This window comes from Pan troglodytes, chromosome 11 (assembly GCF_028858775.2).
Source record: "Pan troglodytes isolate AG18354 chromosome 11, NHGRI_mPanTro3-v2.0_pri, whole genome shotgun sequence".
Taxonomy (NCBI): Eukaryota; Metazoa; Chordata; class Mammalia; order Primates; family Hominidae; genus Pan; species Pan troglodytes.
Window position 1 is genome coordinate 67,770,623 of NC_072409.2, and position 25,674 is coordinate 67,796,296.

Sequence of the window (25,674 nt, forward strand, 5' to 3'; positions counted from 1 at the left end):
AATTCTCTCTCTCTCTCTCTCTCTCTCTCTCTCTCTCTCTCTCTGTCTCCAATCACACAATCACAGCTCACTGCAGCCTCGACCTTCCCTGGCCCAGGTGATCCTCCCACCTCAGCCTCCTGAGTAGCTAGGACTGCAGGTGTGCGCCACCAGGCCCAGCTGATTTTTGTAGAGATGGGGTTTCATCATTTTGCTCAGGCTGCCCTCAAACTCCTGAGCTCGGGCGATCCACCTGCCTCGGTCTCCCAAAGTGCTGTGATTACAGACATGAGCTGAGCCACAGCGCCTGGCCTATTTGAGATACTATAGTCAGCAAAAGATAAAAAGCCCTTCTCCACGTGGAATAAATAGTAGTTAATCAGTAATATAAAACAATATTAGAGAGTGATATGTGCTTTGAAAACCAAGAAAGCAGGGTAATGTGACAGGTAATAATTCACGTGGCATATTAGGATTATCAAGAAATGCTTTTTTACAGTAGAAACATTTGACAGAAATCTGAGCTGTGGATTTGAGCCCCTGTTGAAAGAGCTTTCCAGGTGGAGGAAAGAGCAACTATAAAAGCCTTGTAGCAGGAAGGTGCTTGCTATATTCTGGGAGGTTTTAGGGGCCTCAGTAACCTTTGGGTAGAATTATTTATTAGTTTCTGTTTTGGTTTAGTTTTTACTTTTTAAAGTCAGATTTATTGAGACAATTTACCTATAGTAAAACTTACCTCTTTTAGTTATAATTCTGTGAGTTTTGACGAACATATACTGTTGTGTAACTTACCTTCAGCATATACAATGGGTCTGTCAACCCTAAATATTCACTACTGCCCTTTGAGATTAGCCCTTCTCCCCATCCCAGCACCTTAGAATCACTGCACTGTTTTTCGTTCCTGTAGTTTTGCAGTTTCCAAAGTATCAAATAAATGGAATCATGCAGTTATGTGGTCTTTCACGCTTTTTTTTCTTAGCATGTGAGATTATAATTTTTGTCTTTTTATGTCTTGATCAGCCTGGTTAGAGATGTATCGATTTTATTGATACTTTGAAAGAACTGGCATTTGTTTCAATTGAATGTTCTCTGTTTTTAATTTTGTTTATTTATGCTCTTTTAAGATTCCTTCCTTCTGCCTGCTTTGGATTTAATATGCTCTTCTTAAGGTGGAAGTTTAAATTATTGATTTGAGAATGTCTTTCTGTTATAAGCATTTGCTGCTATAAATTTTCCTTTAAGCACTGCTTTAGCTGCTTCCTGTAAGTTTTGATATGTCATATTTTTATTTTCATTCAATTCAAAGTATTTTCTAATTCCTCTTCTGACTTTCTTTTACCCATTGTTTATTTAGAAATATGTTATTTAACTTCTAAATATTTTGAGATTTTCAGATCCCTTTCTGTTACTGATTTCTAGTTTAAATTCATTATGGTCAGGGGAGAAACCGTTTCAGTTCATTTAAATTTGTTGATGTTTGTTTTATGGCCCAGAACATATATGATTAATCTTGGTGAATGTTTCAAGTGTACTTGAAATTAATATGTGTTTTGCTGGGTTGAATGTTCCATTTGGGCAAGTAGGTTGGTGGATAGAATTATTCAGGCTACTGATTTTCTGTTTACTGGTTGTGTTGAAGCCTCTGATTATAACCATTGATTTGCCTGTTTCGCCTTTCAGTTCTTTAAGTTTTTTGCTTTGTATGTTTTGGAGATCTCTTGTTAGGTACATATAAATGTATATGAATTTTATGCCCCTTTTGTGATTATGTAATGTGTCTTTTTATCTGTGGTAACTGTGCTTGTTCTGAAGTCTACTTTGGTAGTAATATAGCCATTCCAGGTTTCTTCGGTTAGGTTTGCATGGTCTTTTTCTGTCCTTTAGCTTTTAATGGATGTTTTCTTGTTTAAAGTGGGTTTCCGTTTTTTGATGCAAAGTCTCACTGTGTTGCCCAGGGTGGTCTTGAACTCCTGTGTTTAAGCTCGCCTCAGCCTAAGTAGTAAGTAGCTGGGATTATATGTGCATGCCACCACATCTGGCTTAAAATGGGTTTCTTACAGTCAGTGTATATTTAGATCTTTCTTTTTTATCTAATCTGACAATCTCTTGGCTTTTAATTTGTGTTTAGACTATTTTATAAAACTATTGATATGATTGGATTGTAATCTGATATCTCTAATTGTTTTCTGTTCTCTAATTTTGTTTATCCTATTGTATTCCTCCTTTTGGCCTGATTTTTGATTAATTATTTATTTTATGGTTTCTCTAGGGTTTACAATGTATATATCTTTAATCATAGTCTATCTTCCAATAATATTTTATTGTTGTACATATAGTGTAAGAATCTTACAATACCATGCTTCCAATTCCCATTTCCTATCTTTCTTGGTATCATCGTAATTTGCTTTACTTTGGTGCATGTTGAAAACTCACAATGTGTACCTACTGAATTTGGTTTAGTCAGTTTTCTTTGGAGCAATTAGTTTTCTAAAGATGTTTTATATTTTTCTTCATTGCAACTCTTTCTGTAACTACTTCATGTAGTTTCTGTCTATTGTTCATATTTCTCTCTGAAATACTTTCTCATTTCTTTTTTTTTTTTTTTTTTTTGAGACAGAGTCTTGCTCTGTCGCCCAGGCTGGAGTGCAGTGGTGCAATCTCAGCTCACTGCAACCTCTGCCTCCGGGGTTCAAGTGATTCTTCTGCCTCAACCTCCCAAATAGCTGAGATTACAGATGCGTGCCACCACACCTGGCTAATTTTTGTATTTTTAGTAGAGATGGGGTTTCACCATGTTGGCCAGGCTGGTCTTGAACTCTTTGACCTCAGGTGATTCACCCACCTAGGCCCCCCAGAGTGCTGGGATTACAGGCGTGAGCCACCGCATCTGGCACTTTCTCATTTTTTATAATGCAGGTCTGCCAGTAATGACTTCTCTCAGTTTTTTGGGTATAGATGAGAAGGGAGCTGGGAAAAACCTTTATTTCACCCTAATTTTTCTGAGTGACATTTTTGCTGGGTTGTGTTTTCCCCCTTTCCAACTGTTAAAAGATGTGATTTCATTGTTCTTTGTTACACATACTTTTGATGAGAAATCTATGACATTTCTTATTTTTGTTCCTCTGTACATAATTTGTCATCTTTTTTGACTGCTTTCAGGATTTATATATGGTGTGACTAGATGAGTTTAATTGTGTTTTGATATTTGTCCTGTTTGGGCTTTTCTGAGCTACTTGGATGGATCTGTCTTTCATTATTTTTCATTTTTTTCTTCAAATAGTTTCTTTGCCTCTGTCTCCCTTTCTCTCCCCCACCCCCCGGCTCCCCTGTTTTCTCCTCCTCCACTTTTTCCCTGTTCCTCTTCTTGAATTCCTGAAATTCTTACTGGATTTCTGTTTATAGTCCCACAGCCTTTGGATGTTCTGTTCAAGTTTTTTCCCCATTGTTTTCTTAGTGCATTTTAATTCAAATAATTTATCTTGACCTATTTTCAAATCTACTGATTTTGTCCTTGGCTCTGATGAGTGTACTGACAAACCCACTGAAGGTATTTTCATTTATGTTACCATGTTTTTTAATCTTTAATATATCCCTTTGACTCTTCTTTTTTCCATTTTCTCTGCTATAATAATATTCACCATCTATTCATGCATATGTTCCACTAGAAGCCTTTACCATGTTAATCATAGTAATTAAAATTAAAAATTTTAGTTTCAACATTGATGTTATAGATGAGTCTGATTCTGTTGATTCCTTTATTATTTGCTTGAATTTTTTCCCTTGCTTTTATTGGGCATCTCATAATTATTGATTGAATGTCAGACATCATATCATGCATAGCAGGAGTCCCCAACCCCTGGGCTGTAGAACGGTACCGGTCTGTGGCCTGTTAGGAACCGGGCCGGATAGCAGGAGTTGAGTGGTGGGCGAGGGAGCATTATTGCCTGAGCTCCGCCTCCTGTCAGATCAGTGGGGGCATTAGATTCTCATAGTAGGGTGAACCCTATTGTGAACTGTGCATACGCAGGATCTAGGTTGCATGCTCCTTGTGAGAATCTAAAGCCTGATGCTCTGAAGTGGAACAATTTAATCCCCAAGCCATCTCCCCACCCTCCAACCCCCCCAGCCCCACTTTTGTGGAAAAATTGTCTTCCACAAAACAGCTCCCTGTTACCAAAAAGGCTGGGGACCACAGATGCATAGCATAATAGAGACTGAGGTAAATATCATAGTATTTATGTCTGGAAACGGGGATGCCTCTTTTCTGCTAAGCTATTAGCTTGTGGTCGGGGGTTGAGCTTAGGTTGGTTTGAATTTCAGATTAATACAATTTCCTTCACTACATTACTGCTTCAGTTTCCTTTAGTTGTACCTTGTGCTTAGGGTGGCTGGAGGCTGTGTTGCTCAGATTTTGCTCCGTGCTGAGCCTTTGACCTTTCTTCTACTCTTGTACCTCAGAAAATTCTCTTTCCACATTCTTAGCTCTTTCCTAGATGTTAGAGGCTCCTGCTGCTTGTTTCTCAGTGCTTGTGAGCTTGATGGTACGTATTTGGGGAGAAGGCAAGGTGGTTTGGATAGGCTTGTTAGTGTCCTTGTCCATTTTCACTCCTAGCCAGGGCTGTTTCTGTGAGTCTCAGAAATGAAGTATTCTTGGCCATCCTGCCCCTCCTCCTCATGGCATCTGATTGATATCTCTCGTATTTCCTATGTGGGATTGACTGTCCTTCCCTTCCCCAGCAGAGGGAGACCTCTAATCATCTGGCCCCAGGAGAGTTCTTGTTCTTCCCCTAGAGTTTTATTTTATTCTTGTCCCTAGGATACTGTATCTTCACCTGTGCCCTGAGGGAAACAAGGTTTACTGCCCTTCCCCTAGTTTCTTATGGCTATTGTTTTGAGTAGATGATAATCTTGGTGGTGCTTTGGGCCTTTTCTGCAGTGGAGGCTCCTCACCTTTTCCAGGGTCATACCAAGGAAAGCCTTCTCTTGTTTCCCACTTGCACCCATCTCCCGTCTTTCTCAAGAGCTCCTCACGTGTGTTGGCTCTCAGGGATTCTGCATCTAACATTAGTCCACACTTATCCTTTATCATTTTAGCTGAATTATTCTTACCTATATTGTATAGTATCTGACATCTCTTTCTCCTCTCTACCACAAGTGAGCTGGTGCTTATTTTCTCTCTCTCCCTGAAGGTACCTGTTTGTCCTTAGATTTTTAGGGATCTTTGTTGTCCTGTGACCTCAGATTGCTAATGGTTTTAAGAAAGTTATGATATCATAGTTTATCGGTTTTTTTTTTCCTTTTCTTAAGGTTTGGAGGGGCCCTCACTCCAGCTTTGTGCACCCTAGGCAGAAGCAGGACTGTAGACTTCTTTTCAGCCCTGTCTTGTACCTCAGCCTTCGGAGGTCACTTATACCTCTGGTTCTGGAGGATTCTTTGTTCTGTAGTTGTAACTGATTTGCTTGTTGATGGCTCTTCAGCTCCCTGTTCTTGCTTGCTTCTAGCATTTAGGAGAATTGAGAAAGTTATGAGCTTAGTGCTCTGTCCCTCTTCCAAAATTTTTTTTAACATTTTACATCTCCTGTTGTCGCCACCATTTTTAACTGTTATTGCAGAGCTTGAGATTTTTAACCACTGTAGGTAATTTCTGGTTGGCAATTAAGATGGCCCTTTACAATCTGATAAGGAACAGAAGTATAGCAATAGGAGGAGACTCCTTTGAAGAATCCAGAAAAATCTATTCACATACCTCAAATCAAGAATAGATTTCAGTAAGGTGTAGATATACAGTGTTTTTCAAATTTTTGTCAGTGAATCAAGAAATACATGGTTACTCTCATTACGAAAGTATACTTGCAAAATGAAAATGCATATTCAGATATTTCCTCTTCTCCATTAAAAAAAAAAGAAAAAAAGAAAAAAAGCTGGAGCCACACCTACTACCTTGATTTTATGACCCACAAAGGAAATTGCCACCACCAATTTGTAAAAGTTTGTAGTGTAGGTTCCAATAAACCAGTTACAGTAGAATTGTTGCCTCATTTGTACTTGGCTTGTGAATACTTGGGAGATTTTCTAACTATGTTTTGTTATTTTTTACTGTTTTATTTTTGTACTGAAAATACATCATTTCAAAAATGGATTGTGATAATTAAATTTTCTCTTATTAAGGCTGTTTATATCACTGGAAAAGAAGTTTTCAGCTTCAAAATGGTTTCTTACATGGATGCAACTGCTGGTTCTGCATACACAGATATGAATGTGGTTGACATTCAGGTTAATTTAATAGTTGGTTGCATTGAAGTAGTTTTTGTCACGAAATTTCTGTATTCTATATTGGTAAGTATTTTATTAAATTATTATTTATTTTATACTAATTGGAAATTGCTATATGTCAAATATGGATGAAGACTAGCAAGAATTCCTTGCTTGAGATTTTTTCTGATTTTTTAAATCTTCTGGGTACCATTTATTATACATAATGTGTAGTTCCTTATTTATATAACATCGTTTTGACATAGGAATATTCCAATTAATTGAAATATATATTTCATATAGTCACATTAAGTATATGTGCATTATATATCATAAATATGTTATATATTAATTAGAACCTTCGTTTTATATGTCATTGGCTTAAGTCTTCGTTTTACCTGACTTGCAACTGTAATTTAAAAATACTGAATATATAATTGAAGTTTGTTTTGGTCTGAAGTCATCATTAAGAAAAGGTTATTTTAATTTTCTAGAGACAAGGTCTTGCTCTGTCACCCAGGCTGGAGTGTAGTGGCATGATCGTAGCTCATTGTAACCTTGAACTCCTGGATTCAAGTGATCCTCCCGCCCCAACCTCCTGAGTAGCTGAGACTACAGGCACATATCACCATGCACATACCACCAAGCTAATTTTTTTTTTTCTTCAAGTTTTTATAGAGATGGGGTCTTGCTCTGTTGCCCAGTCTGGTCTTGAACTCCTGGCCTCAAGTGATCCTCCTGCTTTGGCCTCCCAAAGCGCTGAGATTACAGGCATTATGTCTGGCCCAAGAAAATCATATTTTCGATTGCATTGTCATTCTGTGAATATCAGGGACTTTAAGGAGTTAGATTTAACCCCTATATGACTCCACCCTAAGGCATTTCGGTTCTTATTTCGGCTTTTCTTGTTTCATTTTGTTTCGGTTTTTGTTTTTCCCTTGCTGTCAGCTGATATTTTTTCCTGTGGGTGTCACACCTATCTCCATAACATCACTATTCATTCTTTTAAAATGCTGTCTCAGTGTTTTAGTGTATGAACTAGGTAATCAAATCTAAGGCTGTAGTGGAATAAATAGGCCAAGTGTGGCAATTCTTATAAGCAAGAAAAGTATTTGCGTGTTCATTTGAATGTATTTGGGAATGTGGAGCCCTCTTTTGTTATTTCAGAATTCTAGGTTAATTCCATATAATGTTGCTGTTTTGTGATCTTTTAAGCCATAACATCATTTTGTACACAAAAATGTAAAGATAAACAAGTATTCCTTGTTGAATTTCTTCTCTTTTAAAAAAAATTAGAGTTGGGTTCTTGCTCTGCAGCCCAGGCTGGAGTGCAGTGGCGTGCTCCTAGCTCACTGCAGCCTCAAACTCATGGGCACAAGCAAATCCCATCTCAGCCTCCCAAGTAGATTAAATTGGTAGGGACAACAGGCCCTGCTAATTTTTTATTTTTAATTTTTTTTTAAAGACACGATCTCGCTATATTGCCCAAACTGGTCTAGAACTACTGGCCCCATGTTATCCTACTACGTCAGCCTCTTAAGTAGCTAATTTATTTTTATAACCAAAAAAATCATGTCACTTGAGCCCTCTTGTACTTATACTTAGAAATTACTAAAATGTTAATTTTTTCTTTGAACATGAAAATTAGGTATAAGAGTATAAATATAGGTAATTATATTTTATGTCATTGAAGTTTTTTTTTGGAATTTGGAAATTGGAAAATTATTTTGAAACTTCTTAAACATATTTTATTTATTTATTTACCTTACAAATATAAATAAGCTCTCTGTCCACTGAGGTTGTATAGAGAAATAGGGTTGTTTTTCATTAGGGAAAGTGAGATAAGGGAAGTAGATATCTGTAAGACATTCCAGCGATCCCATTTAGCTTTGTTCTGAGGACTAGATTTTTATTTTATCTGTGTCTTTGTGTTTCTCAGTTTTTGTGGCAGAAAATTAAGATTTAATATAGACAGTAAGATTTTGAATAAGTAATGCTTGGTTGTATCAAGTAAAAGTTTTTTTTTAAATGGAGGTAAAACCATAAATATCAATATATATTTAATAAGTCTTATTTATTAATAACCTTAAGAATATAATTCTGTTATCTTACAGGCTTTTATAGATAATTTTCAGGCAGCTAAACAAGCCTTGGCTGAGGCAACTGTTCAGGCAGCTGGAATGGCTGCTACTGGTGTAAAAGAACTCGCACGAAGGAGTTCCAGAATGGCACTGGATATTAACATCAAAGCCCCAGTTGTGGTCATCCCGCAGTCTCCAGTTTCTGAAAATGTTTTTGTTGCTGATTTTGGACTAATTACAATGACAAATACCTTTCATATGATAACAGAGAGCCAGAGCTCTCCCCCACCTGTTATTGATTTGATAACAATAAAGCTGAGTGAAATGCGACTATACAGGTAAGCTTTTCACAAGTATATTTGTGTGGAATGCAATATTTTTCTAACTTTTTAAAGACTTTGATGTCTTGAGTAGTCTGTTTACAGTGAGATTTTATTTTATTAATTATACATAACTTAGTGATTCTCTCTTCCTTAAGTATATTTTGGCAAAATCAATTATAGTCTTTGCATTTTAAAAAACCTAGAAAGTGTTTGAAAATTTCTCCTTAGGTAATTAGGAGAACTATAAAATTTATTATCTGAGGAAGTATATTTGTGCTTTTTTGTGGTTCATTATAAATTACATGGCTATGGAAAAAATGAGGAATTTCTAATGTAATATGTTTATTCACTTTGCAAATACATTATCATCTTATCTTCTCTGTCAGTTGTTGCTGTGGCTCTGATGCTGTAATTTAAACAAACATGCAGTAGCATACAACCTTATTCGTTAACCTGTATTCGTTAAGCATGGGGTTAGGAATTAGGCGGATAACCAAATGTTCAAATAGTTCGAGAGCTTTTATACTGTGTCCTCTGTGTTTCTGTGCTGTTTCTAATTGCCCATTCTGAATTTATGCCCTATTTTCCAACTTGAATCCTTCTCTATTTATACTTCTCAACTGCCCTCTTCCTTCTTTCTGTCATTTTTCTTTGATATAATTCTCTTGCTTGTCTCTTCACCTTATTTTTGTCTCATTTTTTACTTAACTAACTCCCATTCTCTACTTCTCTTTAGCTTCCTATGAGTCTGTCTTTCCCTCCTGTGCTTTCTTTGATCAATTGTATATTTTTAAAGCAGCTTTATTGAGACATAATTGACACAGAATAAGTTGCATATCTTTAATGTTATACCATTTTATAAGTTTTGATATGCATACGTTTCTGACAGTTTATGTACAGTTGTATTACTTCTTCCTTAAGCATTAGGTAGAATTTACCAGCGAAGCCATCTCGTCTTAGAGTTTGCTTGTGGGAGATTTTTAAATGATAGTTTTCATTTCTTTAATAAATTTGGGGCTATTCAAGTTATTTTTTCTTGAGCGATCCTCCCTAATTTTTTAAAAGAATTTATCCATTTCATCTAAGTTGTGAAATTTAATGGCATAAAGATTTTCGTAATGCTCCTTATTTATTAATATCTGTAATGATGTGTCCTCCTTCATTCCTGATATTTATAATTTCTGCCTTTGTACTGATCAATCTGGTTAGCAATTTATCCGTTTTATTAATCTTAAGCAGTTTTTGGTTTTATTTATTTTCTTTTTTTGTTTTCTCATTCATTGATTTCTGATTCAGTATTTATTATTCTGCTTACTTTAGGTTCAATTTTGCTCTTTTTATAAGTTTTTTTAGGTGATAGCTAAGATTATTGATTTGAAACATTTCTTCTTTTCTAATATATGACGTGCTATAAATTGGAGTACTTTATAATATTGTGCTATGAATTTCAAGTTACTCTATTAAGTCTGTGTAGCTCTCTTCTCTCTGGTATTTTATCATATAAACTAGCTACCTTGGTTTCTCTTGGACTCTCAGCTCTTATCTTCTCTACTCTGGGGCTTTCCTGGCCTTGCCCTGGGTCCCCCCTCCCTGTACCATGGCCTGTTAATTATGGTAAAACAATAGTAAACTGGGACAATCGTAGGGCTCACCTCATTTTTTTTCCCAACTCTTTGGAATCACTATCCATTTTTGATGTCTTGTGTCTTGAAAACTATTTTTAAGTCAATTTTGTCTGTCTTTTTTTGGGGGGGGGCAGGGTTGTTTCAAGCAGGAGTGTTAACCCATTCATGTTACTCCATCCTAGATGGAAGGAGAAATTTCTGTCACTTGAGCATTTATTAAGCACCAAATCTATCCCAGGCATTGTGCTAAGAATAAGAAATATAATAGTGAGCAATCTTTATAAGGGATTAATAAGTAATCCCTACCTCATTGGGTTGTTGTGGTAGGTACTGTTTAATAAATATAGTGGGCTGGTGCATAAAATGGGATCACATTTTGAAAAGGTTCTAGAAATTAGGTCAAAAGGAGACAAAACTAGAGGTTGGAAGGATAATTTGGTAGCTATTGCAGTAATTCACGTAAGAATTATAGGTGACTTAGTCTAAGGTAAGGGAGTGAAGTAGTGGAGAGCTAACCAGAATTTATAGTAACTGATGGTTGAATGGGTGTGGGAGTTAAAGGAGAAGAGAAATTAAAATTCACTTTAGGTTACAGGCTTGGAAATCAGCGTTTGATGATGATACACTTCACTGAGATAAGACAGAACAATGCAGAAAAACCCAGTAGAATAGAGATAGTAATTATTTCTCTAATGGGCAAAGTAGCCTGAAAGTGGTTGCATGACTTCTACATGGAGAGATCTTGAAAGAAATCCAGAAGGCAGTGGAATATATGTGCCTAGGTGATGCACATAGGTGATGTTGTTTAGACTTCTAGGTTTAGGAGTTCTTAGTAATAATTTGTGCTAGTCACTGAAGCCTTTGGAATGAGCACAGTCACAAAGAAAGCTTGTAGAGTGGGACATATGAAGAAGAATGCTGAGGAATACCAGTGTTTAAATAATTGACAGAAAGAGGAACCCTCAAAAGAGACTAAGTAGGAGCAGACAGAGAGATGAGAAGCCAGGAAAATGTATTTGAGGCAGCAGTGAGGGTCCTGCTGATATTGTTAACCATGAATTAATAGTATATCTTTTTTTCATGCAGTACTTGGTATTTTGTATTTGGAATCCAACAGTCAGTTGGATTGAGACAAAACTGAATTTTTTGCCAAGCAAGTGTGACCGAAGGTAGTGGAACAGGATTTTAATGATTGAGAATCATGTTGATGGATAATAGAGAGGTGATATGGTTTGGCCATGTCCCCACCCAAATCTCATCTTGAATTGCAGCTCCCATAATTCCCACATGTTGTGGGAGGGACCTGGTGGGAGATAATTGAATCATGAGGGTGGTTCCCCCATACTGTTCTCATGATAGTTAATAAGTCTCACGAACTCTGATGGTTTTAAAAGGGGAAACCCCTTTGACTTGACTCTCATCCTCTTTTTGCCTGCCGCTGTGTCTCCTTTACTTTCTGCCATGCTTGTGAGGAAGGGGTCCAGTTTCAGTTTTCTGCAAATGGCTAGCCAGTTTTCCCAACACTATTTATTAAATAGGGAATCCTTTCCCCATTGCTTGTTTTTTCAGGTTTGTCAAAGATCAGATGGTTGTAGATGCGTGGTGTTATTTCTGAGGCCTCTGTTCTTTTCCATTGGTCTATATATCCGTTTTGGTAACAGTACTATGCTGTTTTGGTTACTGTAGCCTTGTAGTATAGTTTGAAGTCAGGTAGTGTGATGCCTCCAGCTTTGTTCTTTTTGCTTAGGATTGTCTTGGCTATACGGGCTCTTTTTTGGTTCCATATGAAATTTGAAGTAGTTTTTTCTAATTCTGTGAAGAAAGTCAGTGGTAGCTTGATGTGAATAGCATTGAATCTATAAATTACTTTGGGCAGTATGGCCATTTACCACAGTGAGATACCATCTCACATCAGTTAGAATGGCAATCATTAAAAAGTCAGGAAACAACAGATGCTGGAGAGGATGTGGAGAAATAGGAACACTTTTACACTGTTGGTGTGCGTGTAAATTAGTGCAACCATTGTGGAAAACAGTGTGGCGATTCCTCGAGGATCTAGAACCAGAAATACCATTTGACCCAGCCATCCCATTATTGGGTATATACCCAACGGATTATGAATCATTCTCCTGTAAAGACACATGCACACATATGTTTATTGCAACACTGTTCACAATAGCAAATGCTTGGAACCAACCCAAATGCTCATCAATGACAGCATGAATAAAGAAAATGTGGCACATATACACCATGGAATGCTATGCAGCCATAAAAAAGAATGAGTTCATGTCCTTTGTTGGGACATGGATGAAGCTGGAAACCATCATTCTCAACAAACTAACACGGGAACAGAAAACCAAATACCACCACATGTTCTCACTCATAAGTGGGAGTTGAACAGTGAGAACATATGGACACAGGAGGGGGAACATCACACAGCGGGGCCTGTTGGGGTGGGAGGCAAGGGGAAGGATAGCATTAGGACAAATAATTAATGTATGTGGAGCTTAAAATCTAGATGACGGGTTGATGGGTGCAGCAAACCACCATGCCACATGTGTACCAATGTAACAAACCTGCACATTCTGCACATGTATCCCAGAACTAGTTTAAAAAAAATTAGAATTATATTGTTTTGTGCTGTAAATAGCTTTTTTCTTAATAATATGCTGTAAATTTTCATGTCATTATTTTGAGTGCATAAATTTTTCCAAATATTCCTGTTTTTAGAAAATCTAAATCTGCCTTTTGTTAGAAATTTGATTCTAATATATATACATTTTTGCTATTATAAATAACACTATATTGATGATTGATATCTTTATTACATCAGTACTTATGTAATTGTCTACTCATTTCTTTGGGATAATTCATTTCCTGAGGATGAGTTCCTAGAAATAGAATTACTCAGTTATAGAGTGTAGCCAGTTTTTCCTGAAATAATTTTAAAATAATTGATAATTGAAAATGCAGTTGCTGGGCACGTTGGCTTACGCCTGTAAACCCAGCACTTTGGGAGGTTGAGGATGGCAGATTGCTTGAGCTCAGGAGTCTGAGACCAGCCTGGGAAACACGGTGAAACCCCATCTCCACAAAAAATACAAAAATTAGCTGTGTGTGGTGGCATATGCCTGTCATCCCAGATACTTATGGGACTGAGGCAGGAGAATCACTTGAGCCTGGAAGATTGAGACTGCAGTGACCTGTGTTAATGCCACTGCATTCCGGCCTGGATGACAAAATGAGACTGTCTCAAAAAAACAAACCAAACCCCAGAAAATGCAGTTTAGTTACAACTTCTTAGAAAGTGCATAAAGAAAAATAGGAATTCATGTTTGTGACTAGGTTCTTTATACATTAATCCAACTTGACTGCAATTTAGCAAATATTTATTCATTATATGGCACATGCCAATCATCTAAGTACTGACAAAAAGCAAAGAATAAGATGAACATAGTTCCTGCCCTCATGAAGCTTTCATTCTAATTAAAAATATAGAGGACATAATAAACTATTAAAATGCAATATATTAAATGCAGTGATGGAAAAAGTATAAGGTGCATGTGGGAGCACGTAGGAAAGGTGTATTTTATCCATATATTGGGTAGTACTGATAAGAAAAGTTTTTCCAGAGAAAGTAATCTTTTGACATAACAGTTTTCTTTCTCGTAGTTTGTCCAAAGGACAGAAATTTACTCAAAGATATATAGATGAAGATATAGATATAGATATATAAAATCCAAGTATTTATTATGGTGAAGAATTGGAAAATATGAAATTTTAATCATAGAAGGTTAATTAAAATACTAGTATAGCCATTTATTCTGATATGGCTATTAAAATTATATATGCATCCTAGCCTAACTGAAAAAAAGAAAAGAAAACCTATGTGTGCAGCATTCCCTATGGGGCTTTTAGATTCCTTAACCTATTACCATTAAGCGGAGACTGCAAGCATGCAGGCATATGTAAGTTTGGTGTCACTCTATCATTCATTCATTAAATGGCTTGGTACCAGGCATTTTGGGAGATCCCTGATGAACTCTCATATTTCTCTCCTATTGATTAAATGATTGCCAAAATTCTACAGTCATGGTGTTATATCTTAGTTTAAGGATTTGCTGCTAATTAAAATATAAGTACATTATTGAGGAGTAACACTTTGAGATTGTCACTTTGAGGTACAATGGGAGGCTTCTATGGTCACATTGTTACTTGAAGGGGTTCAATTGACCTACTACATTTTTCTTCATTCCTGAGCATCAGTCTTACCTTTATAAGTGCTTGGAAAGGCAAATATAGTTCAATTTAAATTGTATGTATTCAGCTATTTTAACTCATAGAAATAAAAATTGCGTATGGTGCTACTTATTTTGTATAAAGTAAGGGAATATGTGATATTTTGTTACTTATCTAAATCAGTGAGTTAAAATGTTTTTATAATGATGTCTTATATAATGTTTGTTTACAAATTACATAGAGATAATTTTTTTTTTTTTTTTCCCGAGACAGTGTTTTACTCTTGTTGCCCAGGCTGGAGAGCAATGGCATGATCTTGGTTAAATGCAACCTCCGCCTCCTGGGTTCAAGTGATTCTTCTGCCTCAGCCTCTCAAGTAGCTGGGATTACAGGTGCCCACCACCACGCCTGGTTACTTTTTGTATTTTTAGTAGAGATGGGATTTCACCATGTTGGCCAGGCTGATCTCGAACTCCTGACCTCAGGTGATCCACCCGCTTTGGCCTCCCAAAGTGCTGGGATTACAAGCATGAGCCACCATTCCTGGCCTACATAGAGATAATTCTTATTTTAATGGTTTACTATACAACTTACAACTTATATACTTTTGCACTTTTTACCATATTACAAAATTGTATCGAAAAATACATATTTTTCCCTTTTTTTTTTTTTTTTTTTTTGGAGACAGAGTCTTGCTCTGTTGACCAGGCTGGAGTGCAGTGGTGCGATCTCGGCTCACTGCAACCTCCACCTCCCAGGTTCAAGCAATTCTCCCACCTCAGCCTCCTAAGAAGCTGGGACTACAGGCGCATGCCACCACGGCCAGCTAATTTTTGTATTTTTAGTAGAGATGGGGTTTCACCATGTTGGCCAGGCTGGTCTCAAACTCCTAACCTCAAGTGATCTGCCCGCCTCAGCCTCTCAAAAGTGCTGGGATTACAGGTGTAAGCTACTGTGCATAGCTCTATTTCTGTATAATATAGAACACTCAGCTCAGTGTAAGTCACCCAGGTTTTTAGTGGGATAGAACATCACTCAACTCATTTTGACAGATTAAAAAAAATGTCTGATAGATTTTTTCCCTTTATACTCAACAAATTATTGATTTCTGCTATTTGCATATAAAAGGATAAATTTATCTTTTTTTAACTACCTGAATGTATATGAAACAATTTAAAAGAATGTTATCTCTACTTATAGATCTCGATTTATTAATGATGCATACCAGGAAGTACTGGATCTACTCCTGCCATTAAATCTTGAGGTTGTGGTTGAACGAAATTTATGCTGGGAGTGGTACCAGGAAGTTCCTTGTTTTAATGTAAATGCTCAGCTGAAACCAATGGAGGTAACTTTTTTTGGATACTTATCAATTTTTGTTTTGCTTGCTGAAAAATACTGCTTGGGGACATAAGGCATCATTTGAGTGGAATTTGTATATACATAATCACCTTGGTCAGAATTGAAATAGTGATTATATTAAACTAGAATTCATTTTAAAATGGTCTCGATTTATTCTTTTAACAAATATTACTGGAGATAAAGTGGCAAGGAAGCAATGACATTGTCTCTGACTTCATGGAACTTGCCAGTCTAATGCAGGGGTTGGTGGTGATGGTGATCTGGAAGGTATAGTAGTAGTTAGATAGTAAAAAAGTAATCAGACACATAATTAAAATAGTTATAAATGGTGGTAAATTTAATGAAGTGAAGGGGTGGCCTGCCCCTCCACACCTGTGGGTATTTCTAGTCGGGTGGGATGAGAGACTGAGAAAAGAAATAAGACACAGAGACAAAGTATAGAGAAACAACAGTGGGCCCAGGGGACCAGCACTCAGCACACCAAGGACCTGCACCGGCACCGGCCTCTGAGTTCCCTCAGTTTTTATTGATTATTATTTTCATTATTTCAGCAAAAAGGAATGCAGTAGGAAAGCAGGGTGGTAATAAGGAGAAGGTCAGCAAAAAACGTGTGAGCAAAAGAATCTATGTCATAATTAAGTTCAAGGGAAGGTACTATGACTGGACGTGCACGTAAGCCAGATTTATGTTTCTCTCCACCCAAACATCTCAGTGGAGTAAAGAATAACAAAGCAGCATTACTGCAAACATGTCTCGCCTCCCACCGTAGGGCGGTTTTTCTCCTATCTCAGAATTGAACAAATGTACAATTGGGTTTTATACCGAGACATTCAGTTACCAGGGGCAGGCAGGAGACAGTGGCCTTCCTCTATCTCAACTGCAAGAGGCTTTCCTCTTTTACTAATCCACCTCAGCACAGACCCTTTACGAGTGTCGGGCTGGGGGACGGTCAGGTCTTTCTCATCCCACGAGGCCATATTTCAGACTATCATATGGGGAGAAACCTTGGACAATACCCGGCTTTCAAGGGCAGAGGTCCCTGCGGCTTTCCACAGTGCATTGTGCCCCAGGTTTATTGAGACTAGAGAATGGCAATGACTTTTACCAAGTATACTGCTTGTAAACATTTTGTTAACAAGGCACGTCCTGCACAGCCCTAGATCCCTTAAACCTTGATTTCATACAACACATGTTTTTGTGAGCTCCAGGTTGGGTCAGAGTGGCTGGGGCAAAGCTACAAATTAACAACATCTCTGCAAAGTAATTGTTTAAAGTACAGGTCTTTTTCAAAATGGAGTCTCTTATGTCTTCCCTTTCTACATAGGCACAGTAACAGTCTGATCTCTCTTTCTTTTCCCTACAATGAAGGACACAAATAATAGGCATGGTGCTGTAGTCAATTAGATATATTAATATAGAATTTATTGGAAAGATCTAGGTTAGAAATACTAATTTTGGTGTCACCAGCATATAGATGGCATTTAAAGCCATGGAAATATATGAAATAATCTATACAAAGGAAGAGAAAGTATTGGAAGAATTCATAAGTTGAAAATGAAAATGGCAAATGTGTCACCACCTTAGTTTTACTTTCTTATTGGTTGACATTGCCTCAAAGATCTCTCATGGAACTGCCCACAAGTTCATATTTTTTTCCCTTGACTGGATGAAAGTCAAAAGTGTGTCATAGGCTTTGCCGAAGTGATAGCAACATACGCTCTGGGGGGTTTCTTTAAGAAACCTACTTAACAAATCCTTCTCTCCACCTCACAGTTTCCCTTTCTATTTCTTTCTGTAAAAATTTTATTGATTACGAGAAAACCATCATTTTAGAGATTTCAGACTTTTTTTCTTTTTTTTTTTTTTTGAGATGGAGTCTCGCTCTGTTGCCCAGGCTGGAGTGCAGTGGTGCACTCTCAGCTCACTGCAAGCTCTGCCTCTGGGGTTCACGCCATTCTCCTGCCTCAGCCTCCCGAGTAGCTGGGACTACAGGCATCCGCCACCGCGCCCGGCTAATTTTTTGTATTTGTAGTAGAGACGGGATTTCACCGTGTTAGCCAGGATGGTCTTGATCTCCTGACCTCGTGATCCGACCCCCTCGGCCTCCCAAAGTGCTGGGATTATAGGCATGAGCCATCACGCCTGGCCGAGATTTCAGACTTTTAAGTCAAACGTATATTCAGAGCATAAAACATGATGGCATTATGAAAATCTTAGTGTGTAAGATAATAATGGCTGCTTTAACTTACAGGGTAGGAGATGGAAGTTATCTTTTTAAGATAAATATTTGAAGTCTATTTATATTGGTAAGATAACAGATAGAAACTCATAAAACATATAGAAACTTATAAAACATAAATAGTATGTTCCACCCAACATGCTGGGGCAGTTGCCATCCCACTGGGCCCAGTTATTAGGCATATTTGTGTGGGGCAGCAAAGACACTGCTTTCTCATGCTCTTCCCAGGTAGAATCCATACAGAATGTCCTGGTGATGCTGTCAACAATCTGCAAGTGCCCAGCTGCCTTTTGAGGCCAACCCTCTAGGGTAAAGTTGGGGCTTCCCTTACTCTAATTCACCTGAGTAGTTGGTTAGCTGCTGTTGCAGCTCACCCCAGAGCCCAGATATTTGTTCCCTCCTGGGCCTCATCTGTGCCAGGGAGAGGCTAGAATTGGTTGTGAAATCATTTAGTCTAATGCATCCAGACCAAGTGGAGCAGCTTGTGATTTCTGACTTGTCAGATTTTCAGTGGTTGCATACACAGCCTGTCCTGACATGTAGATACTGCAGATCAGCAGCCCCGGGATCCATACAGTTCTTTGAACTTCCTCCACTGAGCTCCTGGCAAAAGTGAAGGAAGAGTGCCGATTAACAATCAGTATTTGAGGTGCATGTGATAGACAGATACTAACTGGAAGACATGGTTTAGAAGTTGTAATATTTAATTTCATCTTATTATATGAACTCTTTTTGCAGTGTCTGCTACATAGTTACAAACTAAGTGTCATGAATGAAGAATGAAGGAATGAAAGCTTAAAAAAAACCCCAAACATTAGTAGTATGTATAAGGTACACATGGACTTAATTTTAAAACACTAAATTAGTGTGTCATCTTTGAAATGCAGTCAAAGAAAGCTTGGTTACAAGTAAAACTTGTTAAATATTGTGGGATTCAAATTATCTCCTTGGGGTCATAACAGCTAAAAATTCTTTTTGTTGTTTTGACAAACTTAGAAGTGAGCCATACTCAAAGATCTTTTTTACATTATTTCTGTTGTGTTAGGGTTCTCCAGAGAGAGAGAGAGAGAGAGTGTGTGTGTGTGTTTGTGTGTGTGTGTGTGTGTGTGTGTGTGTGTGTGTAAAGAGAGGGAAAAGGGAGAGACTTATTTTAAGGAATTGGTGTACATGATTGCGGATGCCACTAAGTTCAAAGTCTACAGGGTAGGCCAGCAGGAAGGATATCCAGGGAAGAGGTAGTGTTGGAGCTCGAGTCTGAAGGCAGTCTGCTGGCAGAATTCTTGCTTAGAGGAGGTCAGTCTTTTTTTATTGAAGGCCTCCAACTTCAATACAAAGCGATTGGATGAGGTCCACCTACATTATGGAGTGTAATCTGATTTACCTAGAGTCTAGAGATTTAAATATTAATTTCATCTAAAAAATATTTTCACAGAAACATTTAATGTTTGACCACATACCTAGGTACTGTGACTGAGCCAAAGTGACATACAAAATTAACCATCACAGCTATTAAGGCAGGTCTTATGCTGTTGATTTGGGACTAAATTTGTAACAGCTAGGGTTTGAAATTGGCTCTTTTTTTTTTTTTTTTTTTTTTTTTTTTTTGAGACAGAGTCTCTGTTGCCCAGGCTGGAGGGCAGTGGCGCGATCTCGGCTCACTGCACTCTCTGCTTCCCAGGTTCAAACAATTCTCCTGCTTCAGCCACCTGAGTAGCTGGGATTACAGGTGTGCACTATGCCTGGCTAATTTTTGTATTTTCGGTAGAGTCGGGGTTTCACCGTGTTGGCTGGGCTGTTCTCTTAACTCCTGGCCTCAAGTGATCTGCCTGCCTCAGCCTCCCAGAGTGCTGGGCTTACAGGCGTGACCCATCACACCTGGCCTGAAATTATTAGCTCTTTGAGTTAGTTCCTAGTTTATGTGTGGACCTAAGCATATTAACCATTTAGCTTCAGTGTCTTATAAATATAAATATCAGGATTGCATTAGCTGGGCATGTTGGTACATGATTGTAATCCCAGTTTCTTGGGAGGCTGAGGTCAGAGGTTGAGCCCAGGAGTTTGAGGCTGCAGTGAGCTAGGATTGCACCACTGCATGCCAGCCTGGGTGACAGAATGAGACCCATTCACTAACTACCTAACTAAATAAATACATTTCAGGATCATATTCCATAGACCTAGGACTTTTTCGAAGTTCAAATAAAATAGTTCATGTAAAACACATTGTGAACTCTAAAATTTTTGGTAAACCAAATGTATCATTTTTTATTCTACATTTGTAAAATGAGGTGCTTACTAACCAAAAAAATCCAAAGTAGACAGATAACTACTTAAAGTTCATTTTAAAGGTTTAAAATTACTATATTATTTGGTACATTAATAACAAATAGTTCTTTATTCATGACTTCATTGGTATTAACACCTAATTTAGTTCTATATTTCACAAGCTACTAAAGAGCACATGGTCATTTAGAAAACTGAATATTCAGTTTGTAAAAATGTTTAATTGGTGTGGTAGAGGATTGAAACAGTCTTTCATTTTTCTCCTCTGAGAATTTTAACTGCAGTTAAATTCTGCAATGAAGTAGCAGTGCTAAAAAGAGCAAATCTTTTTTTTTTAAACAGTTCATTCTTAGTCAAGAAGATATAACAACTATTTTTAAAACATTGCATGGCAATATATGGTATGAAAAAGATGGTAGTGCCTCACCTGCTGTAACAAAAGACCAATACAGTGCCACTAGTGGAGTTACTACTAATGCTTCACACCATTCAGGAGGTATGTTTTTAACTTCAAATTTCTTTCTGCTTTCCTCTTTCTTTTTTCTTCTATCTTCTTCCCTCCCCTTCCTTCTGTCTTTTCCCTCCTTCCTCCCCTCTTTCTCCCTCCTTTCCTTCTTTCTTTCCTTCTTTTTCTTTAGTTTGGGCAAAATAAGATTTGTAAATCTGTTTCTAATCAGCTAAATCCATTCAGACATCTCTAAATTGTCTATGTTATTAGTCGTTGTGTTGATTTTTTTTCTTTGAATGAAAGTTCCTAGTTCTGTTGTAACAAAATTCCTCAGTATATATTCATGTTTTCCTGACTTCCTTGTAGCTCCTCATTTTCCATTTTTCTCCCCTTCCCCCATCTTCTCCCTATCCCTAGTGTGGCATATATCCCAAATGAATCTTTTATATTGATATTAGGAATATCAAAGTATTAGAGGTGCAAAGAGAGGATGATCATTAGTAGATGGTGGAGTTTAACAAATATTTGGGAGATGGATGGAACAGAGTAGAAGGAAGCAGAACTTAGAAAGAGGCTTCATCTAATGTTGGATCCAGTGTGCTCTGTGGAATGTGGCTGGTTTCTGAGCTCAGCACCAGCGCATACAGAGGGTCAGTTAGTGCTGGGATGACATTGCTGCATAAGCATAAAGTTCTCATTCTGGCATTATAGGGGATCCTCAGACCTACCTACCTCAAAATGAAACCTACTAGTTCACAAGACTCACCTTTGCAAAGCCCTGAGGTGTTACACAGCATTTTTACTCAGAATCCTAACAGAAAACCAGCTTTACATTTACAGCATTGTAGGAAACCCCACCCTTTCTAGCTGGAATAATCAAACCAGTCCTTTATTGTTAAATATGAATGGTCAGATATGAAGAAAATTGTAAAAACCCCAAGCATGAATGAAATTAAGATAAATAGAATCATGTTTTCTGAAGGAAACAGACAATTGAGGTGACAGAAAAGGAAGTAGACAAACAAAAAAGAAGCTCTGACATTCTAAGAGGATTTTGAGAAGATAATATAAGAAATGGATCCCACCACCACCAGCTCACCCAAGGATAGGAGAGTTGCTGGAAATCCAAATATTATTGCTGAAAATTTGAAACAAAAACACTGAACATGTAATTAGAAGTATTGAGTTGGAATATTTGGTTGAGGCAATCTCCCAGGACGGAGAAGAAAAAAGCACAGGGATGGAAAATATGATAAAACTTAAGAGTGATGTTTTAGTTCAGAAGGTCCAATTTCAGAATGAGTGTTACAGAAGAAATAATTGAGGAAATGGAAGGCAATTCTTTAAAGAAGTATAGTACTCTCCTTTTATCTGCAGGGAATATGTTCCAAGACCTGTCGATGCCTGAAACTTTGGGTATTACCAAACCTATGTTTGGATAGTACCCAAACTATATTTTTTCCTATACATACATATGTATCATAAAGTTGAATTTATAAATTAGGCACAGTAAGAGTTGAACAACTAATAAAATAGAACAATTATAACAATATACTGTCATAAAAGTTACGTGAATGTGGTCTGTCTCTCAAAGTATCTTAATATTTTCAGACACCAGTTGACCTGACTGCAGGTAATTGAAAGTGCAGGTAAGGGTGAGCTGCTGTAAACTGTCCAGACCTAAGTAAATATTGAAGGAAGCTCTTAGCTATAATGAATCTACTGAGTTTCCAGCAGATTGGGTAAACTAAGATTCCACATACAAACACATTTTCATGAGATGTCAGAATGGTAAAGCTAAGATTTTCTGAAGTTTCAGAAAAAAAAAAAAAGGCTGCCTGTCAGGGACTTAGAAAAAAAATGATTGCATGATTGATTTTTGTTGTTTTTTATTTATCATCAATAAAACATGATGAAATAGAATCCCTGGATGGTAGAAGACAATGGAGGAATCTATTCAGAATTCTAAGGAAAGTGGTTTTTGAAGCTCAGATTCTATACACAGCCAAGCCATCACCCAAAATGTGAAAAGAAAATAATTCTCAGATTTCCTGTGACTCAGTTTTCTTAGACTTCTTTATACCCATTCGTAAAAGAAATTAGTTTGAAAGTGTATTTCAGAAAGTCAGGAAATCTAGGAAACAGAAAAATATGGGGTTAAAAAAACCTAGGCCTACTCAGGAGTGCACTGAAAAGGAATCTCCAAATTATCTATGTGAATAGGCTAGAAATTAACTGGCTTTCATTAAAAAGTAAATGAGAATGCTTTAAGGAAAGAAAAAAAAAGCCATGTGGAAGAATGTCTTATAGAAGAAAAATAGCATGAATTCCACATAGTATGTAGGATACAGAGTTAGCTATATTATATAACTGATACAGACAGGAAAGTGTTTTCTGTGCTTAAGAAAGAAATTTCTATACCATGGTGCAGAAGTGAAGTGGACTAAATTTTGCATAATTTTGAGCCATTGTTAGAATGTGAGAAGAGAACCTCTTATTTTTCAGAGATGCACTCATCGTGACAGTGTAGCAGCAGAGGCAGTATTACTGTAAATCTCATTGAAAAATACTACATGGTCATAGTTAAACAACACATGGAATACTTCTTATGTAAATAAAAAAGTAAATGTTATGAACTGTGATAACTTAGAAGTAAAGACATTACTAACCAAAGCTGTAAAGAGGAAGATGGATCAGGGGAAACAAATAGTAAAGCCTTAAAGAATGAGAGAAAATGTCTGCAATTGATGTAACAAGAAATAGATGTTTGAATATGTCATTTTAATCGTTTTCTTCTGGAAATTTTTACACATATACCAAAGTAGAAGGAATAAGGTAATGAACCCACATGTACTCATCACCCACTTTCACTAATTTTTTTTTTTTTTTTTTGAGACAGAGTCTCGCTATGTCACCCAGGCTGGAGTGTAGTGGTGCAATCTCGGCTACTGCAAGCTCTGCCTCCCGGGTTCACGCCATTCTCCTGCCTCAGCCTCCTGAGTAGCTGGGACTACAGGTGCCCACCACCACACCCAGCTACTTTTTTGTATTTTTAGTAGAGATGGGGTTTCACTGTGTTACCCAGGATGGTCTCGATCTCCTGACCTCGTGATCCACCTGCCTCGGTCTCCCAAAGTGCTGGGATTACAGGCGTGAGCCACCATGCCTGGCCCACTTTCACTAATTAATATCATGTGGCTACATTGTTACTGCCCTCACTCTGCTCTTCCCCCTTCTTCCTCCAGCCCATAAGATTATTTTAAAGCAAATCCCAGATACTATACCATTAATTGCTATTTTTCCATAAGCAATAAGGACATTACTTTTTAAATATAGTAACATCATCACCCTAAATATTAGCAGTGCTTCCTTAAGACCATGAAAATATCCAGTTAGGGTTCATCTTTCTCCTAAATGTCTCATTACAAGGCTTGGTTTTTTTTAAATAATGATAAAAGTGTCAATTCACAAAGAAGATGCAACAATCCTAAATGTGTATATACCTAATAACAGAACTTTAAAATATATGCAGCAAAATTGACAGAACTAAAGAAGAAAATACACATATACAGAATCATAGTTGGGGATTTGAACACACCACTCTTGGTAAATGATAAGATATGAACAAAAAAATCGGAAAGAATATAGAAGATTTGAACACAATCAACAAAATTGACATAATTAATGTAATACAATTTACACTCAGTTGCAGAATACCTTTTTGTTTTTAAACACTTCCTGGAATGTTTACAAAGATGCACCATTTTGTGGACCATTAAATTTTCTGACCACATTGGATTAAATTAGAAGGTAGTAACAATAGGATGTGAAAAAGCTTGAACAATTTCTAAATAACCCATAGATCAAAAAGAAATGACAAGGGAAATTAAGAAGTTGTTTGAACTGAATGATCATGAAAATAAAATATATCAGAATTTGTGGAATGCAACTAAAACAGTGGTGAAAGAAATTTGTAACTGTAGAGTAAGATATTAGAAATGAGTAAGTTTTAAAATCAAAGATTAATTCTTCTACCACCAGAAACTAGAAAAAGAATAGGAAATTAAACCCAAAGTAAATGAAAAGAAGACAGTAATAAAAATAATAGAATCCAACAAAAGAAAAACAGAGAAAATGTTTAAATGTATATTTTTTCAAAATTTTAGATTTCTGTTCATTAAAGATACAGTAACAAGATAGGAGAAACCCAAGCCTCAGACTTGATGTATGTATCTTTTATCCAGAGTACATTAGCACTTTTATAAATTAATAGCAACTTTTTAAAAGCAAAATAATGACCAAAAGATTTGGATACTTGAGAGAGGATGCTATGTAAACGGGCAGTGAACACATGAAAACTTGTTCATATAATTTTTTTTTTTTTTCTTTTTTGAGATGGAGTCTCGCTTTGTCACCCAGGCTGGAGTGCAGTGGTGTGGTCTCAGCTCACTGCAAGCTCCGCCTCCCGGGTTCACACCATTCTCCTGCCTCAGCCTCCCGAGTAGCTGGGATTACAGGTGCCCGCCACCACGCCTGGCTAATTTTTTGTACTTTTAGTAGAGACGGGTTAGCCAGGATGGTCTCGATCGCCTGACCTCGTGATCCGCCTGCCTTGGCCTCCCAAAGTGCTGGGATTACAGGTGTGAGCCACCATGCCCAGCCGTTCATACAATTATTTATCAGGAAAACTTCACAGTTCACCAGATGAGATAAGTTGTAGAAGACTGACAACATCAAAGGTTGACAAGAATGTGGAACAGCTGCAATTCTCACATACGACTGATAGGAATGTGAAATAGTATAACCACTTTGGCAAAGAATTTGAAAGTTAATATGTACCTACCTT

General features: G+C 37.2%; 1 protein-coding gene across 16 annotated transcripts in view; it reads left to right on the forward strand.

Annotated features, from left to right (window-relative positions):
* The window catches only part of VPS13A (vacuolar protein sorting 13 homolog A), a 239,659-nt gene that overhangs the window by 110,057 nt on the left and 103,928 nt on the right, over positions 1-25,674 (forward strand). For all 16 annotated transcript variants that reach the window (XR_010148689.1, XR_010148692.1, XR_010148694.1 and 13 more), the window contains 4 exons: positions 6,148-6,315; positions 8,346-8,650; positions 15,700-15,847; positions 20,723-20,876. Coding sequence is in view for 10 of the 16 variants with exons in the window: in XM_016960977.3 (XP_016816466.1) it covers positions 6,148-6,315; positions 8,346-8,650; positions 15,700-15,847; positions 20,723-20,876 (775 nt within the window). In the remaining 6 variants the exon portion in view is untranslated. The remainder of the gene's footprint in view (positions 1-6,147; positions 6,316-8,345; positions 8,651-15,699; positions 15,848-20,722; positions 20,877-25,674) is intronic.